The sequence below is a fragment of the Brassica napus genome, chromosome A3, assembly GCF_020379485.1.
Source record: "Brassica napus cultivar Da-Ae chromosome A3, Da-Ae, whole genome shotgun sequence".
In the NCBI taxonomy this organism is placed as follows: Eukaryota; Viridiplantae; Streptophyta; class Magnoliopsida; order Brassicales; family Brassicaceae; genus Brassica; species Brassica napus.
In genome coordinates this window covers 3,494,802-3,515,242 of record NC_063436.1, presented here as the reverse complement: position 1 = coordinate 3,515,242, position 20,441 = coordinate 3,494,802, and the positions used below count along the sequence as shown (strand labels likewise).

Below are 20,441 nucleotides of genomic sequence, written 5' to 3'. Positions count from 1 at the left end.
AATTTTAGTTTTTCAGTTAGTACGGATTGGTCCGTGTTTTTGGATAAATGTGCTCAAACTTATACATTATCTTATATAGAAATTTGTTTAAAATATATTTAATTACAAAAACAAATCCGCGCTTTTCAAGCGCGGGTCAAAATCTAGTTAACACTTTAATTTTCAAGAGAGTCGTAAAATCCGTTATTCAAAATATCTAAAAAAGTGTAAAACAAAAACTTATCTTTACTCTTTCTCCTATTTTATAATTAATTTTATTTTTTAAAGGATGAAAATTTTGGGGAAGAACCTTGCGTTAAAGATGTTCTAAGTCATCACTAAATTAAAACTAATTTCTATTTTTTCTAAATGATCAGTAATTTATTCAAGAAACATGGCTAGACTTCTTCACATTTGGGGAAAACTTGAGTTCTCTAGTGAATAATTGAAAAGAACAAAAACTGAGGGTGTCATTCAGAAAGAAATAAAAATAAGAGGGGTAAATATGATAATAAAAAAGCCCACTAAAAACTTATAAATTGGGCCGTCAATATCTAACACGTATACTTCAACTCTTTCTTATTATTACATCATCCTTTACATCCAATCAATTCATCGATAGTGTTACACAATCATCATCGTCTTCCTCTGAAAGTGAAACCCTAACTTCTATTCACCAATCGAATCAGAGGAAACCCTAATACTTCTCTGGCTGAGCTGTAATGGGAGCGAGTCGGAAGCTACAAGGCGAGATAGATCGGGTGCTGAAGAAGGTTCAGGAAGGTGTTGATGTCTTCGACAGCATCTGGAACAAGGTAGAGCTTTTCCCTGGGCCTCGATCACCTCCTATCGTTTCATATTTGAATTCGAATGATATGGATAATGCAGGAAGATCTATAGTATATAGCTTCGAAATATAGGATTGAGTTTACTGAAGGAGTGTTCGAGATGATTGTTTGCATTTAAAGCAATGGAATGGTTTTGATGCGATTGAAACATTAATTTTTGTTTGTTTGTTTGTGAGTAAAGTTGTTTTGGTCAGTGGAACTCAAAATGGGAGCTCCATGTTTGTTGTTTTATGCAGTGGAATGTGAGCAGAGTGTTTGTTTTCGACACGCAGAATAAAGTTTTATTACTTGGACAGAGGACAAACCAACCAACCCGGGCTCTTTTTTGGTGTGTTTCAGGTCTATGATACGGATAATGTTAACCAAAAGGAAAAGTTTGAGGCTGACTTGAAGAAGGAGATTAAGAAGCTGCAGCGGTATAGGGACCAGATCAAGACTTGGATTCAGTCTAGTGAGATCAAAGATAAAAAAGTCAGTGTTCTTCCTTCATCTTCTACACCTTTTGAAGGAATCTTACTACCCGTTTGTTCTAGATTGAACTAAGCCAGATTTTTTTGTCTGTCATTTGATTTAGGTGAGTGCATCATATGAGCAATCCCTGGTTGACGCTCGGAAGCTCATTGAGCGAGAAATGGAGAGGTTTAAAATATGTGAGAAAGAGACCAAGACAAAAGCATTCTCTAAGGAAGGACTGGGTCAGCAACCTAAAACTGTAAGAGTTTCTCCAAAACGTTGTGTTTCCTTTGATTTATTTATTCTTCATCTAAATTAAATGTGATATTTAAGTGTTTGTAGATATGAACTATTTTTCCTTCTAACAATGTCATTGATAATCAAAACATTTCTGGTTTTGTGAAATCTGTTGGAACTACTTTGGGTGGATTTACATATTACTTAAACCTCTTTTTGGTAGTCAGGCTACTGATTGTTTCTGCTTCATGTTTAATAGGACCCCAAAGAGAAAGCAAAGTCAGAAACAAGAGATTGGTTGAACAATGTGGTAAGTTACTGGCGCCTCCATGCTTAATTTCTTATTCTTGAACCCCTTAAGAGAAACGTCAAAGCGAATTTATGTTAGTGGTGTTTATCAAACCCCTAGGCTAATAAGGTTGATCTGCTATGGAAACTAGGTGGTGAGATCCTTACGGATTGTCAATCATAAATCATTTCTGTAGCTGATTCACTGCTCATTTTCTTGCTTTTGATAGGTGAGTGAACTCGAGTCGCAGATTGATAGCTTTGAAGCTGAGTTGGAAGGACTATCTGTCAAAAAAGGAAAGTCAAGGCCGCCCAGATTGGTAAGCTCTGTAAAATATTCATCGGTATGCTAATGCTATAATTCCTTCCTTGTGGTAAATTTTGTCAAATATCTGTTTTGTTTTTTAGACACATCTCGAGACATCTATCACAAGACACAAGGATCATATAATAAAGTTGGAATTGATATTGAGGCTTCTGGACAATGATGAATTAAGTCCAGAACAAGTAAATGACGTCAAAGATTTTCTGGATGATTATGTTGAACGAAATCAGGTCTGCGTTATCTATAACCTGGAATATTTTGCTTAGATGTGTGTTCATATGATTTACTGTGGGTTTCCAATTTTATCAGTAGGCTAATATTTCTCCTGGATTATGTAGGATGATTTTGACGAATTCAGTGATGTTGATGAGCTCTATAGCACGTTGCCACTAGATGAGGTGGAGGGTCTTGAAGATCTAGTAACTGCTGGCCCCCTCGTCAAGGTAACTTTTTCTTTCAAATTTTCTATTTGCTTTCTCTCTCTCCGGAAACATGAAATGCTGTATCTGTCACAAATTGAGGAATCGTTTTGAAAGGGATAAATTCAGGACATTTGGCGTTATATTAGCAGTAACACGACTTAAATTTTTTCAGGGTACTCCTCTGAGCATGAAGAGTTCTGTGGCAGCGTCAGCATCTCAAGTTCGGGTAAGTATTCCTATATCCTTTTGTTTTAAGAACTTTTTGTTTATGTTTCTTTATTTTTGGCTTTGTTTCAGAGCATAAGTTTGCCAACACACCATCAGAGCACTTCTCAAGAGAAGACTGACGATACAACTTTACCGGATAGCAATTCTGAGACACTTCCAAAAACCCCTCCCCAAAAGAATGGGGCCCTTCACTCAGCACCATCAACACCCGTTGGGGAACGTCCAAGTTTGAATGTGCCCGTCAGTAGTGTTCCAAATGCACCAGTTGCTTTATCAACTTCCATTCCTGTTCAGACTTCCTCAGAAAGCATGGGAAGTTTGTCTCCAGTGGCGGCCAAGGAAGAAGATGCAACAACCTTGCCTTCCCGTAAACCAACCTCATCTGTTGCTGATGCTCCACCGAGGGGAATTGGTAGAGTTAATATCCCCACACAGCCCCAACTAAGTCAGCCTTTGTCTCCAAGTCCAGCTAAAGGAGCTCGCATGAGTGCTACTTCAGCAGCTGAAGTTGCAAAGAGAAATATAATGGGAGTTGAGAGCAATGTCCAACCTCTAACCTCTCCGCTCAGCAAAATGGTATTACCACCAGCTGTGAAGGGTAATGATGGAACTGTCTCTGATAGTAACCCTAGTGATGTTGCGGCAAGCATTGGTAGAGCTTATTCACCGTCTATTGTATCTGGTTCGCAGTGGAGGCCTGGGAGTCCCTTTCAGAGTCAGAATGAAACGGTGCGTGTCTTGAATTCGACTATTATACCAAGGATCTGTAGGACCTTTGCACTGTATAAGTTGTTAGTCTGAACAATGTTATGGTTTGTTGTTTCACATCTAGGTCCGTGGAAGAACTGAAATAGTACCAGATCAAAGGGAGAATTACTTACAGCTGTACCAGCAACTACAACAAGGCCATGGTAACCTCTTAGGCATGGCTTCTCTATCCGGAGGAAACGAGAAGCAGTTTTCTTCACAACAGCAAAATCCGCTTTTACAGCAGGTAGCGTTTTTTTGTAGGTTGTGTACTTGCCAGGTCTTGAGGGCGATTATTTTAAATTTTGTGGTCCAATTACATGGTTTATGATACCCAAAATATTGCATCATAAGAAGAGATTGTCTTTTCTGATCTATTTCTTAGAGCTCTGGCATCTCTCCTCATGGTGGCTCGGGAATTCAGGCACCAGGGTTTAATGTCATGAGTTCTGCCTCCTTGCAGCACTCGTCAAATGCCATGACTCAACAATTTGGTCAGCAGCCTTCTGGTGCAGGTAAATATCATTGTGTAGATAGCTCAGTTGGTTATGGTATGATTGTCAATAGACACTATTCCTGCGCATATTAACTAACATCTGTGGTAAAATATAATATTCATATTATTCGATTATAATCATTCTCTGTTGAAGTTGAACCACATGTGAAGGAGTTCAATTCAACACCTCCTGGCAGTTAATTAAACCCCCCCTAGAGTTGTTGGAACTCAGTTTTTGGTTTCAAATCTTGAAAATACAGACGAAAAAGTAAGAGACATGTTCTTGATGTTTTTGCAGATGTAGATCATGCCAGAAATGATGATCAGCTGCAACAAAACTTACCTGATGATTCAACTTCCATGGCAGCTTCAAAAACTATTCCAAACGAGGATGATTCTAAAGGTCTATTTGATAATCCGGTAAGCATGATCTGCGCTAAAATTTATTAGTCGTTAGTTTATCTTTGATATACGCTTTCCATCAGATAGATTTGACCGAGAAGTTTAAAATTAATAAAAATATTGTGTTTTTGTCGGTGTTGGTGAGTGTTTTGATTTGTCATTCCTTCGCTTAAACTTCACATATGCAATTCATTAGTGAATGTGGTCTAATATAGAGACACCTAATAGCAATAGCTGTATTCTATTTAACCAAACAACTATCTAAGGCTGGCCTCTTATCCTACCTAATTTGTGTCTTATTGTCGTATCTACAGTCGGGAATGCCCAGCTACATGTTGGATCAAGTACAGGTAACTAGGGACGGCCCTGATTTCTCTCCCGGACAACCCATACAACCCGGCCAACCTTCAAGTAGCCACGGGGTCATTGGACGTAGAAGTAACTCTGAACTAGGAACTATTGGTGAACCTTCAGCTTTAGGGCCAATGAACGATCAGATGCACAATCTCCAGATGCTTGAAGCTGCTTTCTACAGACTTCCTCAACCCAAAGATTCAGAACGTCCTAGACCCTATACTCCGGTACATTATTCTTCTGAATTCACTTTTGGCCTCTTCACTTCATAAGATTCCCTTAAAAATTCGATATGTGTTTGAGCAGAGGAACCCAGCAATCACACCTCAATCATTTCCCCAAACACAAGCGCCAATCGTAAGCAACCCTTTGTTCTGGGAACGTTTAGGCAGCGATGCTTTTGGAACCGAGCCTTTGTTCTTTGCATTTTACTATCAGCAGGTATCAAAAACTCAACTTTCCATCTTTTGTTTATCAAACAATTTCCCCCCTTAGCCTTATCGGTTAAAGTGATGCTCTTGTTTTCATGGGTTTGCTTAGAACTCGTATCAGCAGTATCTAGCTGCAAAAGAGCTGAAGAAACAGTCATGGAGATACCACAGAAAGTTCAACACGTGGTTTCAAAGACATAAGGAGCCAACGATTGCAACTGATGAGTATGAACAAGGAGCCTATGTATACTTTGATTTCCAAACCCCAAAAGACGAGAATCGAGATGGTGGATGGTAATGATTCGATTCTTGTTTTTTTATATCATCGTCTTCTTTTCTAAGTCGCTAAAGATAATGTTTTTTTTACTTTTATGAAAACTCTGTATAGGGTTCAAAGGATCAAAAACGAGTTCACGTTTGAATACAGTTATCTTGAAGATGAACTCGCCGTATAGATAAGAGGGAGAGAGATATGTGTTTTCTATGTATGTACTCTCGCAAGTGTTATTTCCTGAGTTTGTACTCATTTCTTTTGTGTACCTTTTTAATTACAAGAAGCATAGACATTGACCAAAGAAACAGTTTGTTTCTAGTAATCTGTTGTGAACCATTAGCAACAATGACTTGCATGTTGATCCACTCACCACCACTACAGATGCGATGTCTCTGGCATCACCAAGCCTACACATATGGAATGATTCAAAATTCGGTTGATATACCTTTCCAATTAAATTGCTTATGAAAGCGAAATGGCCTAACCTTTTCTTTCAATTGAGAAATAATTTTCGGTTAACATTGGACGATACAAGTCTAAATTTATTTTTAATATAGCTTTTTCAAATAAACAATGGAAATAAAATAAAATAAAAATCTTCACCAAATATATGCCAAAGTTTTTTCTTATTTTTTTGGGTCAAGACCAAAGTTTTTTTCTAAAGTTGCTCAATCCTTCTTAAAAAAAAAAACATATTTGCCAAAAAAGAATCCTACCTCAAATCTGCACCTCTCTCATCTTCATCTTCACTATTTGTAACCCTAAATCTATCTAAAGTTTGTATCTTTCTCTCTATTTGTCTGCTTCACACCTACAAAAGCTCTAACATTTAAATCGCCGTAGTTGGAGGAGCTATCAGTTTCTCTTAATTTTCAAAGGAGATCTGAAAGTTTTAGACTTTTTTTAAAACCGATTCCATCTTCATCATCATAGTCCGATCATCGTTCCTTTTGTGAAGGTTCACCTCTAATCCTTCATCGAGTAGAATGTTTTTGACGTATCGTTTAGATTCGTTGGTGGTTGTTGTGTTTCAAAGTTTATAAGTGTTTTTATGAAAGGATCTTGTTTTTAGCTGATGACTGAATCCAAGTTTGATTCTTTTGACCTTTTAAGCTGGTTTGTATGCTTCTGTGAAGATGAGAGTCACCAGAAGTTTTGTGTGTTGATTAATATGTCTTCTTAGATGATTAAAGCTGATGACTTTATTGTTTGAATATTGTGATTTTGATTGCTTCTCTGTTTGATTGGAAAATTCTACTGTATAGGGATGACAATAAAGCGATTTGATGGAAAAAAAAAGAATGCTCAAAGTGCAAGCCACTGTTTCACTCACCTTATGATTCAACTAAATAGTTACCCTCTGCTTCTTCTCTTTGTGCTGCAGATCACTTAAAGCAAAAGATCTTCTTACTCTTTGTATGGAGTAAGAATGCCAGAGTTAAGAAGTGGAGCACGTAGATTGAGACAACCTAACCCTCAGGCGATTGAACAGGCGGAAAATATTGAGCTTCCTCGTCAGCCTGCAACAAGGAGAAGAGGTGGTGGTAGAGGAAGGGGAAACGCAGCTCCTCCGAGACCCACTGGTGCTGCTGCTGGTAGAGGTCGAGGCATCAGGTTAATAGATTTAGAGGCAGAGCCTGTAGTAGGCGAACCTGCTTTTAATCAAGTCGAAGGGGTAGCAGCTGATAAAGATAACGCTATGGAAGGTGGTAGCGCAGATAAAGTAGTTGCTGTTGAAGAAGATTTAAGCTCAGCTCCAGTCCCTGAAAGGGTAAAATTGATGCTGATCTAATGACATTTCAATCACCGAGCTTGTTCGGTGTAGAGAGATGTTGATTTTGATTTCTTGTTTGTGTGTGTATAGGTACAAGTTGGAAACTCTCCGGTTTATAAGACTGAAAGGAAACTCGGTAAGGGAGGCTTTGGTCAAGTTTTTGTTGGTAGAAGGGTGAGTGGTGGCAGCGATAGGATTGGTGCAGATGCTGTTGAGGTATGTTGTTGAGAAGCATACTGAAAATTTACAAGGCTCATAGAAGAAAGAAGTCAAAGGCTTACCAAAAACTAAATATTGTTTTCTTTTTTCAGGTGGCTCTGAAATTTGAGCACCGTAATAGCAAAGGATGCAATTTTGGCCCACCTTACGAGTGGCAAGTGTACAAGTAAGACTTGCCTACACTCTATCTTAATTTTCATGCCAAGGTTCTTTTATCAACTTATTTTTCATCTCATATGTTTCTTCTCTTCTCTCCTTGGGTTGTGAAGTACGCTCAACGGTTGCTATGGAGTTCCTGCGGTACATCATAAGGGTCGTCAAGGAGATTTTTACATTCTTGTATGTATTTTACTATGAACAAACTAATTATACTTCGAGATTGACCGTGTTATTATGTACTGAGAAACGTTTTAATAAATTTTTCAGGTTATGGACATGCTTGGTCCAAGTCTCTGGGATGTTTGGAATTCTTCAGGGCAATCGTAAGCACCTTTCTCCTTTCACCACACTTTCTTCTCTTTGCGAAATTCTAACTAATGATCCATGTTCATGACATGTGGCAGGATGTCTCCTAACATGGTAGCGTGCATTGCTGTTGAGTCCATTTCCATTCTCGAGAAATTTCATATGAAAGGGTTAGTGTAAACCAGTTCAGTTATTATTACCACAATATGCTTTCGTTGAGCTGATTTTCATGTCATGTTCCATTCTTATATCAAACTAGGTTTGTCCATGGAGATGTGAAGCCCGAAAACTTTTTACTCGGTCAACCTGGAACAGCTGATGAGAAAAAACTCTACCTTATCGATCTTGGTCTAGGTGAGTTTTATGTACTAGTTCCTTCTCTTATGTTTCATGTGATATTTGAAGTGGTTGATATTTGCAGTAGTGTTCACATAATCTTTCCTTTGTTTCAGCATCAAAATGGAAAGATTCGCACTCAGGCCTGCATGTTGAATATGATCAAAGACCTGATGTGTTCAGGTATTGTCATTAGTGTGTACATATACTAAATACTAATTCCTGTATATATAAATATATATCATACTTCTTTACATGTTTATAACGTTTCAAATGCAGGGGAACAATAAGGTATGCAAGTGTCAATGCACATCTAGGTCGTACTGGAAGCCGGAGAGATGATCTGGAGTCGTTGGCTTATACTTTAATTTTTCTCTTGAAGGGAAGATTGCCATGGCAAGGCTTCCAGGTATATTTTTATTTCCTCTCATGACCTTACAGTAATCTATATCCGGTTTCATCTTCTTCATTGTAGTCAATTATATTGTTTGCTGCCTTTGCAGGGTGATAACAAGAGCTTTCTTGTTTCCAAGAAAAAGATGTCAACTTCTGCTGAGCTGATGTGCTGTTTCTGTCCACCACCGTTTAAGCTATTCCTCGAGGCAGTCACTAACATGAAGTTTGACGAGGAGCCCAACTATGGGAAGCTTATTTCTCTTTTCGATACTCTAATTGAGCCGTGCGCTCTATCTAGACCAATTAGAATTGATGGAGCTCTAAAGGTTGCTGGCTGTTTTCTTGTTCATATGATTAACTTCTAAACTTGTGTATAAATATTCTCTGAAAGTGCTTCTTTTGGCATATGTAGGTTGGGCAAAAACGAGGAAGATTGCTTCTCAATTTGGAAGAGGATGAACAGCCGAAGAAGAAAATAAGAATAGGCAGTCCTGCTACTCAATGGATCTCAGTCTATAACGGTCGTCGTCCCATGAAACAGAGGTAACACATTTTTTGCATATACACTTTGATAGTTCCTCACTAACTGTGTAATCTTTTGGTAGATATCACTACAATGTTGGAGAGACAAGGCTGCGCCAGCATATACAGAAGGGAAATGAAGATGGCCTTTTGATTAGCTGTGTAGCATCAGCAGCTAATCTCTGGGCTCTCATCATGGATGCTGGAACTGGATTCACTTCTCAAGTTTATGAGTTGTCACCGGTCTTCCTACACAAGGTAATAATCAGTTGAAGCAATTAAGAATCAATCTGATTTGTAGTAAACTAAGAAGAACTTACCTTATGATTTCCCCGCAGGACTGGATTATGGAACAATGGGAAAAGAACTACTATATAAGCTCCATAGCGGGTTCAGATAACGGGAGCTCTTTAGTTGTTATGTCAAAAGGTTAGTGTTTAGTGAATAATAAACTTATTATCAAAAAGTCTTCATTGACTTATTTATATACTTGTTGTGAATTGGTAGGAACTACTTATTCTCAGCAGTCATACAAAGTGAGTGACTCATTTCCATTCAAGTGGATAAATAAGAAATGGAAAGAAGATTTTCATGTAACCTCCATGACAACTGCTGGTAATCGTTGGGGTGTGGTAATGTCGAGGAACTCTGGCTTCTCTGATCAGGTAGGTTTTTGTCTCTTATTGTCTGGTGTTTTTATTTTCCCCTGATAGTCTAATATGATAAACTCTGCGTTGTGAAAGGTGGTGGAGCTTGACTTTTTGTACCCAAGCGATGGGATACATAGGAGGTGGGAGAATGGGTATAGAATAACATCAATGGCAGCAACTGCGGATCAAGCAGCTTTCATATTAAGCATACCAAAGCGTAAGATGGTGGATGAAACTCAAGAGACTCTCCGCACCACCGCCTTTCCAAGTACTCATGTCAAGGTTGGTTTCTTTAGCTTTGAACACAGATTTGGATCTTTTTGTTTTGTTTCCATATACTTAGGACCTGAGAGCTTTTGGTTGATTTTTTTTTCAGGACAAATGGGCGAAGAATCTGTACATTGCATCAATATGCTATGGCAGGACAGTGTGCTGATACACACTTAAGCATCATGTGGAAAGCCAAAGACAATTGGAGCGAGACTCAGGGTCGTCATAATACCAATCAAAGACGTAAAACCAGACGCAACCTCTTTGGTTGAATGTAATGAAAGGGATGTGTCTTGGTATGTATGTACGAGTAACAAAAGAGAAGATGGAATTAGTAGTAGAAATATTTGGGAGCTTTTTAAGCCCTTCAAGTGTGCTTTTTATCTTATTGATATCATCCATTTGCGTTGTTTAATGCGTCTCTAGATATGTTCCTATATCTTTCTCAGTGTCTGATAAGTGAAATGTGAGAAAACCATACCAAACCAAAATATTCAAATCTTATTTTTAATAATGTTGAATCACTCGGAGTTGCCACCTTCTGTGCCAATTGTGCTGAATCTATCACACTAGAAAAAACATTTCTTCAAGGTAATGACTTGTGGACTATGTTCTGAAATCTCATTAAGTTTTTATTTTTTGAAGTTTAAGTTTTTACCTTCTGTTTTGAAATATATCGTTCATAAGATGTCACGCCAGGACATGAGCTACACATCGCACATAGCATGCAGATCAGGACGATTTGTCACTCACTTCAAACACCTAAGAGCTTCTCTCTCACAGCGCACACACATATGCATGCAATATTTACACGTGATCGCCATGCAAATCTCCATTCTCACCTATAAATTAGAGCCTCGGCTTCACTCTTTACTCAAACCAAAACTCATCACTACAGAACATACACAAATGGCGAACAAGCTCTTCCTCGTCTCGGCAACTCTCGCCTTGTTCTTCCTTCTCACCAATGCCTCCGTCTACAGGACGGTTGTGGAAGTCGACGAAGATGATGCCACAAATCCAGCCGGCCCATTTAGGATTCCAAAATGTAGGAAGGAGTTTCAGCAAGCACAACACCTGAAAGCTTGCCAACAATGGCTCCACAAGCAGGCAATGCAGTCCGGTAGTGGTCCAAGCTGGACCCTCGATGGTGAGTTTGATTTTGAAGATGACATGGAGAACCAACAACAGGGCCCACAGCAGAGACCACCGCTACTCCAGCAGTGCTGCAACGAGCTCCACCAGGAAGAGCCACTTTGCGTTTGCCCAACCTTGAAAGGAGCATCCAAAGCCGTTAAACAACAGGTTCGACAACAACAGGGACAACAAATGCAGGGACAGCAGATGCAGCAAGTAATTAGCCGTATCTACCAGACTGCTACGCACTTACCTAGAGTTTGCAACATCAGGCAAGTTAGCATTTGTCCCTTCCAGAAGACCATGCCTGGGCCCGGCTTCTACTAGATTCCAAACGAAATATCCTCGAGAGTGTGTATACCACGGTGATATGAGTGTGGTTGTTGATGTATGTTAACACTACATAGTCATGGTGTGTGTTCCATAAATAATGTACTAATGTAATAAGAACTACTCCGTAGACGGTAATAAAAGAGAAGTTTTTTTTTTTACTCTTGCTACTTTCCTATAAAGTGATGATTAACAACAGATACACCAAAAAGAAAACAATTAATCTATATTCACAATGAAGCAGTACTAGTCTATTGAACATGTCAGATTTTCTTTTTCTAGATGTCTAATCAAGCCTTCAAGGCTAGTGATAAAAGATCATCCAATGGGATCCAACAAAGACTCAAATCTGGTTTTGATCAGATACTTCGAAACTATTTTTGTATGCACTAAATTATGCAAGTGTTCTTTTATTTGGTGAAGACTCTTTAGAAGCAAAGAACGATAAGCAGTAATAAAAAAAATAAAGTTCAGTTTTAAGATTTGTTATTGACTTATTGTCATCACACAATAGTATGGTCATTTGAAAAATATTGTATGATTAATATAGTTTTATTTATATAGTGCTTGTCTATTCAAGATTTCAGAACATTAATATGATATTGTCCACCACATATCCAATATATTAAGTTTCATTTCTGTTCAAACATATGTTAAGATGGTCAAATGATTATGAGTTTTGTTATTTACCTGAAGAAAAGATAAGTGAGCTTCGAGTTTCTGAAGGGTACGTGGTCTTTATTTCTTGGCTAAAGGCGAATATGACATCACCTAGAGAAAGACGATAATAGTAAACTCTGTTCTTGGTTTTTGGTTTAATCAAACCGAACCGGTAGCTGAGTGTCAAGTCAGCAAACATCGCAAACCATATGTCAATTCGTTAGATTCCCGGTTTAAGTTGTAAACCGGTATTTCATTTGGTGAAAACCCTAGAAGCCAGCCACCCTTTTTAATCTAATTTTTGTAAACGAGAAGTCACCACACCTCTCCACTAAAACCCTGAACCTTACTGAGAGAAGCAGAGCGCAGCTCAAAGAACTAATAAAACCAGAAGATGAGACCACCACGTGGCGGCGGGAGCTTCAGGGGACGGGGAGGAAGAGATGGCGGCGGACGCTTTGGTGGCGGCGGCGGACGTTTTGGTGGCGGCGGTGGACGCTTTGGTGGCGGCGGTGGACGCTTTGGTGGCGGTGGATATCGTGACGAAGGACCTCCCAGTGAAGTCATTGGTTCGTTTACTCTTTTCTTAGTCGAATCTTATTCTTGCTCTGCTCGTTGTTTTACCGATCAAGCTTAAGACTTTGTTGATAAAGTTCTGAGCTTTGAATGTGAATGAACTGTTTCCTGCTTATTAGTGTTCCTTTGTTTTGAGTTGAATCACTGTCTTAGCCCTTTTGTTAGATTCATCTTTGTGTTTAAGTTAAAAGGTAGAAACTTTGTGACTTGTCTCCGTTATGACAAGGTTAACTTTGTTGGTTATAACAGAAGTTGCGACCTTTCTCCATGCTTGTGAGGGTGATGCTGTGACCAAGCTCTCTCAGGCGAAGATCCCTTACTTCAATGCCCCAATCTACTTGGAAAACAAGACACAGATTGGGAAAGTTGATGAGATCTTTGGTGCCATTAACGAGTCTGTATGTGTTCACTCTCTATGTGGCTTTCTTCTATCATTAGTTTGCTTACTTATACTAAGAGTATTGGTTCCTTTTTTCAGCTGTTTTCCATCAAGATGATGGAAGGTATTGTAGCTACCTCATACGCTGAAGGGGATAAGTTCTACATCGACCCTGCTAAGCTATTACCTCTAGCGAGATTCCTTCCACAGCCAAAGTAAGCCACACTTTTTAACCCATTGCGGAAATGATAGCTTCTGTTAAGCAGTAGAATTTACTTGTTCAAGTGTTAGTACAAGTCTTTAACAAAGAGTCTTGCCTGTTTTTTTTGTTGCAGGGGACAATCTACGGGAAGTCGTGGGAGAGGCAGAGGTGCTCCTAGGGGCCGTGGAGGATTCTCTTCCAGAGGTGCTCCCAGGGGGCGTGGAGGATTCGCCTCAAGAGGTGCTCCCAGGGGGCGTGGAGGATTCAGAGGCCGAGGGAGAGGAGGATACCAATAATCTATCTATTGTAGCCTTGGCTTGTAATTTTTGCTTTTAATCTTGGATGATGAAAAATGCTTTTAAGAAACCATGACAATGATATGATTGTTTTCCAGATTCTAGTTTTTGTTATTGTGGTTTATCAAGTGAGTAAAATGTTTTGATCAGTTACTAGAGATCCTTGTTTTATTACAATCGGAAGCATTCATTTGTGCAAAACAATGTCGTTTTGTGCCTAAATAAAACAAAAAAAACAAAATTTGATAAAATTTTCGAATTCTATGACAGACACTCACAAAACCCACTAACTACACTAATACTACACATTTATACTAGGTGCATACAAGTTAGTGCACTGAAACATTTTGACGTAAATAATTTCCAGTAATCATTGAGTTCTGTGATAACAGTAATATATGTTGACAGTTGAGTATTATTTCAGAAATTTTCATCAATAACAATTTTTTAAAAAATATTTAAAAATAGAACCTATTGATGAAAATCTCTGAAAGAATATTCAACTATCCACAAATATTCGTGTTATCCTAAATCTACAATATTTTTCTAAAAATTGAAAACTTTCTAAAAATAGCAGGTTTTGAGAAAATTATTTAAAAATACAACCTATTGATGAATAATTCTGAAAGAATACTCAAATATCCACAAATATTCTTGTTATCTTAATTTATAAACCACAAACCCAAATCTACAATATTTCTCTAAAAATGAAAACTTTCCAAAACTAGCAGTTTTTGAGAAAATTATTTAAAAATACAAACTATTAAAGAATAATTCTGAAAGAATACTCAAATATCCACAAATATTCTTGTTGTCTTAATTTCTAAACCACAAACCCAAATCTACAATATTTCTCTAAAAAATGAAAACTTTCCAAAAATAGCAGGTTTTGAGAAAATTATTTGAAAATACTACCGATTGATGAATAATTCTGAAAGAATACTCAAATATCCACAAATATTCTTGTTATCTTAATTTCTAAACCACAAATCCAAATCTACAATATTTCTCTAAAAAATGAAAACTTTCCAAAAATAGTAGTTTTTGAGAAAATTATTTAAAAATACAACCTATTGATGAATAATTCTGAAAGAATACTCAAATATCCACAAATATTCTTTTTTTCTTAATTTCTAAACCACAAACCCAAATCTACAATATTTCTCTAAAAAATAAAAACTTTCCAAAAATAGCAGGTTTTGAGAAAATTATTTAAAAATACAACCTATTGATGAATAATTCTGAAAGAATACTCACATATCAACAAATATTCTTGTTATCTTAATTTATAAACCACAAACCCAAATCTATAATATTTCTCTAAAAAATGAAAACTTTCCAAAAATAGCAGTTTTTGAGAAAATGATTTAAAAATACAACCTGTTGATGAATAATTCTGAAAGAATACTCAAATATCCACAAATATTCTTGTTGTCTTAATTTCTAAACCACAAACCCAAATCTACAATATTTCTCTAAAAAATGAAAAATTTCCAAAAATAACAGTTTTTAAGAAAATTATTTTAAAATACAACCTATTGATGAATAATTCTGAAAGAATACTCAAATATCCACAAATATTCTGGTTATCTTAATTTCTAAACCACAAACCCAAATCTACAATATTTCTCTAAAAAATGAAAACTTTCTAAAAATAGCAGTTTTTGAGAAAATTATTTAAAAATACAACCTATTGATAAATAATTCTGAAAGAATACTCACATATCCACAAATATTCTTGTTATCTTAATTTCTAAAGCACAAACCCAAATCTACAATATTTCTCTAAAAAATGAAAACTTTCCAAAAATAGCAGGTTTTGAGAAAATTATTTAAAAATACAACCTATTGATGAATAATTCTGAAAAAATACTCAAATATCCACATATATTCTTGTTGTCTTAATTTCTAAACAACAAACCCAAATCTACAATATTTCTCTAAAAAATTAAAATTTTCCAAAAATAGCAGTTTTTGAGAAAATTATTTAAAAATACAACCGATTGATGAATAATTCTGAAAGAATACTCAAATATCCACAAATATCCTTGTTGTATTAATTTCAAAACCACAAACCCAAATCTATAATATCTCTATAATATTATTTGAGAAGTCAGTTTCCTATGTGTCGCTCTCATATTAACTCTCACGATGGTTGATTACACTGATACCCTTAATGAATTAAAAATATTAAACACTATTATTTTTTTATTTAGTTTCCTTTTAAAAAATTTCCAAAAACATATACATATAATAAAAAAGGAATTTTTTTATAAAGTTAAAAAAAATTGAAAACGAAAATATATGTATATATAATATGATTTCAAAAAAAAGGAAAGTTCACAAAGTAGTAATATTACATTTAAAAAATATTTTTAAATAAAACAAAATATAGTTTTGAAGTAATAAAATACTTTATTTATATCAATATTTTTGTAGATGAAAAACATAAATTTGTATATAATGTGATTTTATTAAAAAATTTACACGGATAATCTTGATATTAGAAAAAGAAATAACATTTCTTTCAAAACATAATTTTAAACAATACAAAAAAAAATTCAAACTAATAGAAGTATTTTTATATATCTAACTATTTTCTTAGAAGATTACACAAAATAATTGAGAAACATAAATTGATATATGTTTAATTGACTAAAAATAGTTTATAATTAGTATTATTGAAGTGATTTATTTATTTTTCATATATTTTTTTGACTATAATAGCTTCCAATTACATCAAAAATAATATCGATAAATTATATTTTACTTATATAATATTATTTTCAAATAAAATTACAATTTTGTGTACTGCTTATTTTTATGAGATATTGAAAACAAAAACAAAAATCAAATAGTTGCAAAATAGATATATTATATTTTATCATTATTAAAGTTATTTGTTTTTTAATATTAAATTTTCTTTTAAATTTTATGTTTGTGGAACTTAATATAACTATAATCAAAATACCATAGCAAATCTGAATTCTCATTTTTAATATTAATTTAAATAAATTTTAGTTTCCATTCAATAAATCAAAGGCATAAAGTTATTTAGAATTTATAGAATATTTTAATTATTATAAATATTAATATGTGTTCATGAGCTTCCAGAAATGTATCACCTACTTATGTATGTAACTTCCTATTGAGCATCACTTTCTTTTATAATTTATTTTTAAAAACATCAATATATAATTTGATAAATATTATGAAAATACATGCACGTTTAAACGATAAATAAAATTGATTTGATTTGACTTGATTATAATAAAAATAAAAATATATCATTTGAATTTGAAAGAATAACAATAACTCAATATACTCACAACATGAGTGATTCGACTAATCTAACTTATATATAAAATCATAGATTTAACTAAAATAAGAATATATAATTTTATAAGAATAGTAATTTATTTTATAAATATAAATCATAGAACAACTCAAAACATATTAAAATGAAAATAAAATATTAAACAACTGTTACAATTTAGTTCTTTTCTAAAATTTATATATATATATGCATGAGACTTGAGAATATTATCGTTATATTAATTTATGTAAATTGGAATCAGACACTTTAGTTTATTTTATTTTATTTTATTTTAGTCTAAGCACAAAATAGTTGAAGTTATACATAATATTCATAAAATATATTTATATATTTAAGACAATAACCACCTAAATGCAAATAAGAAATTAATCAAAATTTTAATATATTTAGAATAAAAAATATTATAGTTGAATTCATAGATGCATTCCAAATTATGCAAATGATGACTAAATTGACTGTAAAAACAACAAAACCGATTAAATATAACATATATAAAATCATATCTATTCTATTAAATTAGAAACATGACCTATTGATATAAGTTTAGTCCAACATTTTTTCCACGTGATCTACTTAAAAATAACTGTAACTACTTTTTATTAACCCTCCACTTTAATCCCAAAAATCTCGGGAACCATTTCACTCTAATACATATATTAGTGGATGATTATATATTGAGAATATTAAAACTTCCACTTCTATTGAATTCAAAATAAAAACAAACTAAACTGAATGGCCACTAAAATAAATTAAGACGGATGCATTGTAGAGAACATATAACTGATGCATTGTTTGTATTTAACTGTCCACTTTATATGTTTATACAAAATTTATGGACACACAAACTAATAATTTTAACCTATTTAATTTTCTAAATATAAAATCTTGCACAGGTTCAAAATTCAGCACTACGAACAATGTTTAACTTCTTTTTAACAATGAAAACACAAATATGAAAATTAATTTTCTAAACAAAAGTTTAAAACAAAAGATTTTACGTGCCTTTTGAAAGAGCGGGTCTGAATCTAGTGTATTATTAAAGTAATATAATATTATAAATATAAATGATGCTTACAAATTATAAATTAATTTAAAATTAAAAGTAAATATCAATCAATTATTATAGTATATTTATTTCAAAAACATTTATACCCGTGCATGAGCACGGAAAAATCACCTAGTTTCTATAAAAAATGAAAACTTTCTAAAAATAGCAGGTTTTGAGAAAATTATTTTAAAATACAACCTATTGATGAATAATTCTGAAAGAATACTCAAATATCCACAAATATTCTTGTTGTCTTAAATTCTAAACCACAAACCCAAATCTACAATATTTCTCTAAAAAATAAAAAAATTCCAAAAATAGCATTATTTGAGAAAATTATTTAAAAATACAACCTATTGATGAATAATTCTGAAAGAATACTCAAATATCCACAAATATTCTTTTTTTCTTAATTTCTAAACCACAAACCCAAATCTACAATATTTCTCTAAAAAATGAAAACTTTCCAAAAATAGCAGTTTTTGAGAAAATTATTTAAAAATACAACCTATTGATGAATAATTCTGAAAGAATACTCAAATATCCACAAATATTCTTGTTATCTTAATTTCTAAACCACAAACCCAAATCTGCAATATTTCTCTAAAAAATGAAAACTTTCTAAAAATAGCAGTTTTTGAGAAAATTATTTATAAATACTACCGATTGATGAATAATTCTGAAAGAATACTCAAATATCCACAAATATTCTTGTTATCTTAATTTCTGAACCACAAATCCAAATCTACAATATTTCTCTAAAAAATTAAAACTTTCCAAAAATAGCAGTTTTTGAGAAAATTATTTAAAAATACAACCTATTGATGAATAATTCTGAAAGAATACTCAAATATCCACAAATATTCTTGTTATCTTAATTTCTAAACCACAAATCCAAATCTACAATATTTCTCCAAAAAATGAAAACTTTCCAAAAATAGCAGTTTTTGAGAAAATTATTTAAAAATACAACTTATTGATGAATAATTCTCAAAGAATACTTAAATATCCACAAATATTCTTTTTTTCTTAATTTCTAAACCACAAACCCAATTCTACAATATTTCTCAAAAAAATGAAAACTTTCCAAAAATAGCAAGTTTTGAGAAAATTATTTAAAAATACAACCTATTGATGAATAATTTTGAAAGAATACTCACATATCAACAAATATTCTTGTTATCTTAATTTATAAACCACAAACCCAAATCTACAATATTTCTCTAAAAAATGAGAAATTTCTAAAAATAGCAGTTTTTGAGAAAATTATATAAAAATACAATCTATTGATGAATAATTCTGAAAGAATACTCAAATATCCACAAATATTCTTGTCGTCTTAATTTCTAAACCAAAAACCCAAATCTATAATATTTCTCTAAAAAATGAAAACTTTCTAAAAATAGCAGGTTTTGAGAAAATTATTTAAAAATACAACCTATTGATGAATAATTCTGAAAGAATACTCACATATTCACAAATATTCTTTTTATGTTAATTTCTGAACCACAAACCCAAATCTTCAATATTTCTCTAAAAAATGAAAACTTTCCAAAAATAGGAGGTTTTGAGAAAATTATTTAAAAATACAACCTATTGATGAATAATTCTGAAAGAATACTCAAATATCCACAAATATTCTTGTCGTCTTAATTTCTAAACCAAAAACCCAAATCTATAATATTTCTCTAAAAATGAAAACTTTCTAAAAATAGCAGGTTTTGAGAAAATTATTTAAAAATACAACCTAATGATGAATAATTCTGAAAGAATACTCACATATTCACAAATATTCTTTTTATGTTAATTTCTGAACCACAAACCCAAATCTTCAATATTTCTCTAAAAAATGAAAACTTTCCAAAAATAGGAGGTTTTGAGAAAATTATTTAAAAATACAACCTATTGATGAATAATTCTGAAAGAATACTCAAATTTCCACAAATATTCTTTTTATGTTAATTTCTGAACCACAAACCCAAATCTACAATATTTCTCTAAAAAATTAAAACTTTCCAAAAATAGCAGCTTTTGAGAAAATTATTTAAAAATACAACCGATTGATGAATAATTCTGAAAGAATACTCAAATATCCACAAATATCCTTGTTGTCTTAATTTCTAAACCACAAACCCAAATCTATAATATTTCTATAAAAAATGAAAACTTTCTAAAATAGCAGGTTTTGAGAAAATTATTTTAAAATACAACCTATTGATGAATAATTCTGAAAGAATACTCAAATATCCACAAATATTCTTGTTATCTTAATTTTTAAACCACAAACCCAAATCTACAATATTTCTCTAAAAAATGAAAACTTTCTAAAAATAGCAGTTTTTGAGAAAAATATTTATAAA

The 20,441-nt window shown here is 33.5% G+C and overlaps 4 protein-coding genes across 5 annotated transcripts; all 4 read left to right on the top strand.

Moving 5' to 3' along the window:
• Nucleotides 1-544: 544 nt before the first annotated feature.
• On the top strand, nt 545-5,849 carry LOC106433726 (CCR4-NOT transcription complex subunit 3). 2 transcript variants are annotated; one of them, XM_013874555.3, is made up of 17 exons: nt 550-794; nt 1,064-1,069; nt 1,167-1,298; nt 1,402-1,539; nt 1,777-1,827; nt 2,036-2,125; nt 2,214-2,360; nt 2,469-2,573; nt 2,725-2,778; nt 2,850-3,509; nt 3,613-3,774; nt 3,913-4,042; nt 4,322-4,443; nt 4,740-5,006; nt 5,086-5,220; nt 5,320-5,504; nt 5,599-5,849. In XM_013874555.3, the coding sequence occupies exons 1-17, from the start codon at nt 702-704 to the stop codon at nt 5,663-5,665; spliced, it is 2,544 nt and encodes an 847-aa protein (XP_013730009.1). In that variant the 5' UTR covers nt 550-701; the 3' UTR covers nt 5,666-5,849. The 2 variants fall into 2 exon arrangements, with proteins under 2 accessions (XP_013730012.1, XP_013730009.1); XM_013874558.3 differs by lacking the exon at nt 1,064-1,069 and having other exon boundaries at nt 545-794.
• A 276-nt stretch (nt 5,850-6,125) lies between these two features.
• Nucleotides 6,126-11,744, top strand: BNAA03G06950D (casein kinase 1-like protein HD16). The gene is made up of 17 exons (XM_013874517.3): nt 6,126-6,442; nt 6,869-7,255; nt 7,349-7,474; nt 7,570-7,643; nt 7,747-7,816; nt 7,904-7,959; nt 8,041-8,112; nt 8,202-8,296; nt 8,395-8,461; nt 8,558-8,687; nt 8,782-9,000; nt 9,087-9,217; nt 9,280-9,454; nt 9,535-9,625; nt 9,704-9,861; nt 9,940-10,128; nt 10,223-11,744. Exons 2-17 carry the CDS (start codon nt 6,914-6,916, stop codon nt 10,280-10,282), a joined length of 2,055 nt encoding a protein of 684 aa, XP_013729971.2. The 5' UTR covers nt 6,126-6,442; nt 6,869-6,913; the 3' UTR covers nt 10,283-11,744.
• Nucleotides 10,982-11,744, top strand: LOC106433705 (napin embryo-specific). Its single transcript, XM_013874534.3, has one exon. It carries the CDS (start codon nt 11,026-11,028, stop codon nt 11,578-11,580), a length of 555 nt encoding a protein of 184 aa, XP_013729988.2. The 5' UTR covers nt 10,982-11,025; the 3' UTR covers nt 11,581-11,744.
• Nucleotides 11,745-12,305: 561 nt separating this feature from the next.
• On the top strand, nt 12,306-13,849 carry LOC106433716 (putative H/ACA ribonucleoprotein complex subunit 1-like protein 1). Its single transcript, XM_013874544.3, has 4 exons — nt 12,306-12,812; nt 13,069-13,217; nt 13,298-13,413; nt 13,534-13,849. The coding sequence occupies exons 1-4, from the start codon at nt 12,638-12,640 to the stop codon at nt 13,694-13,696; spliced, it is 603 nt and encodes a 200-aa protein (XP_013729998.2). The 5' UTR covers nt 12,306-12,637; the 3' UTR covers nt 13,697-13,849.
• The last annotated feature ends 6,592 nt before the right edge of the window (nt 13,850-20,441 follow it).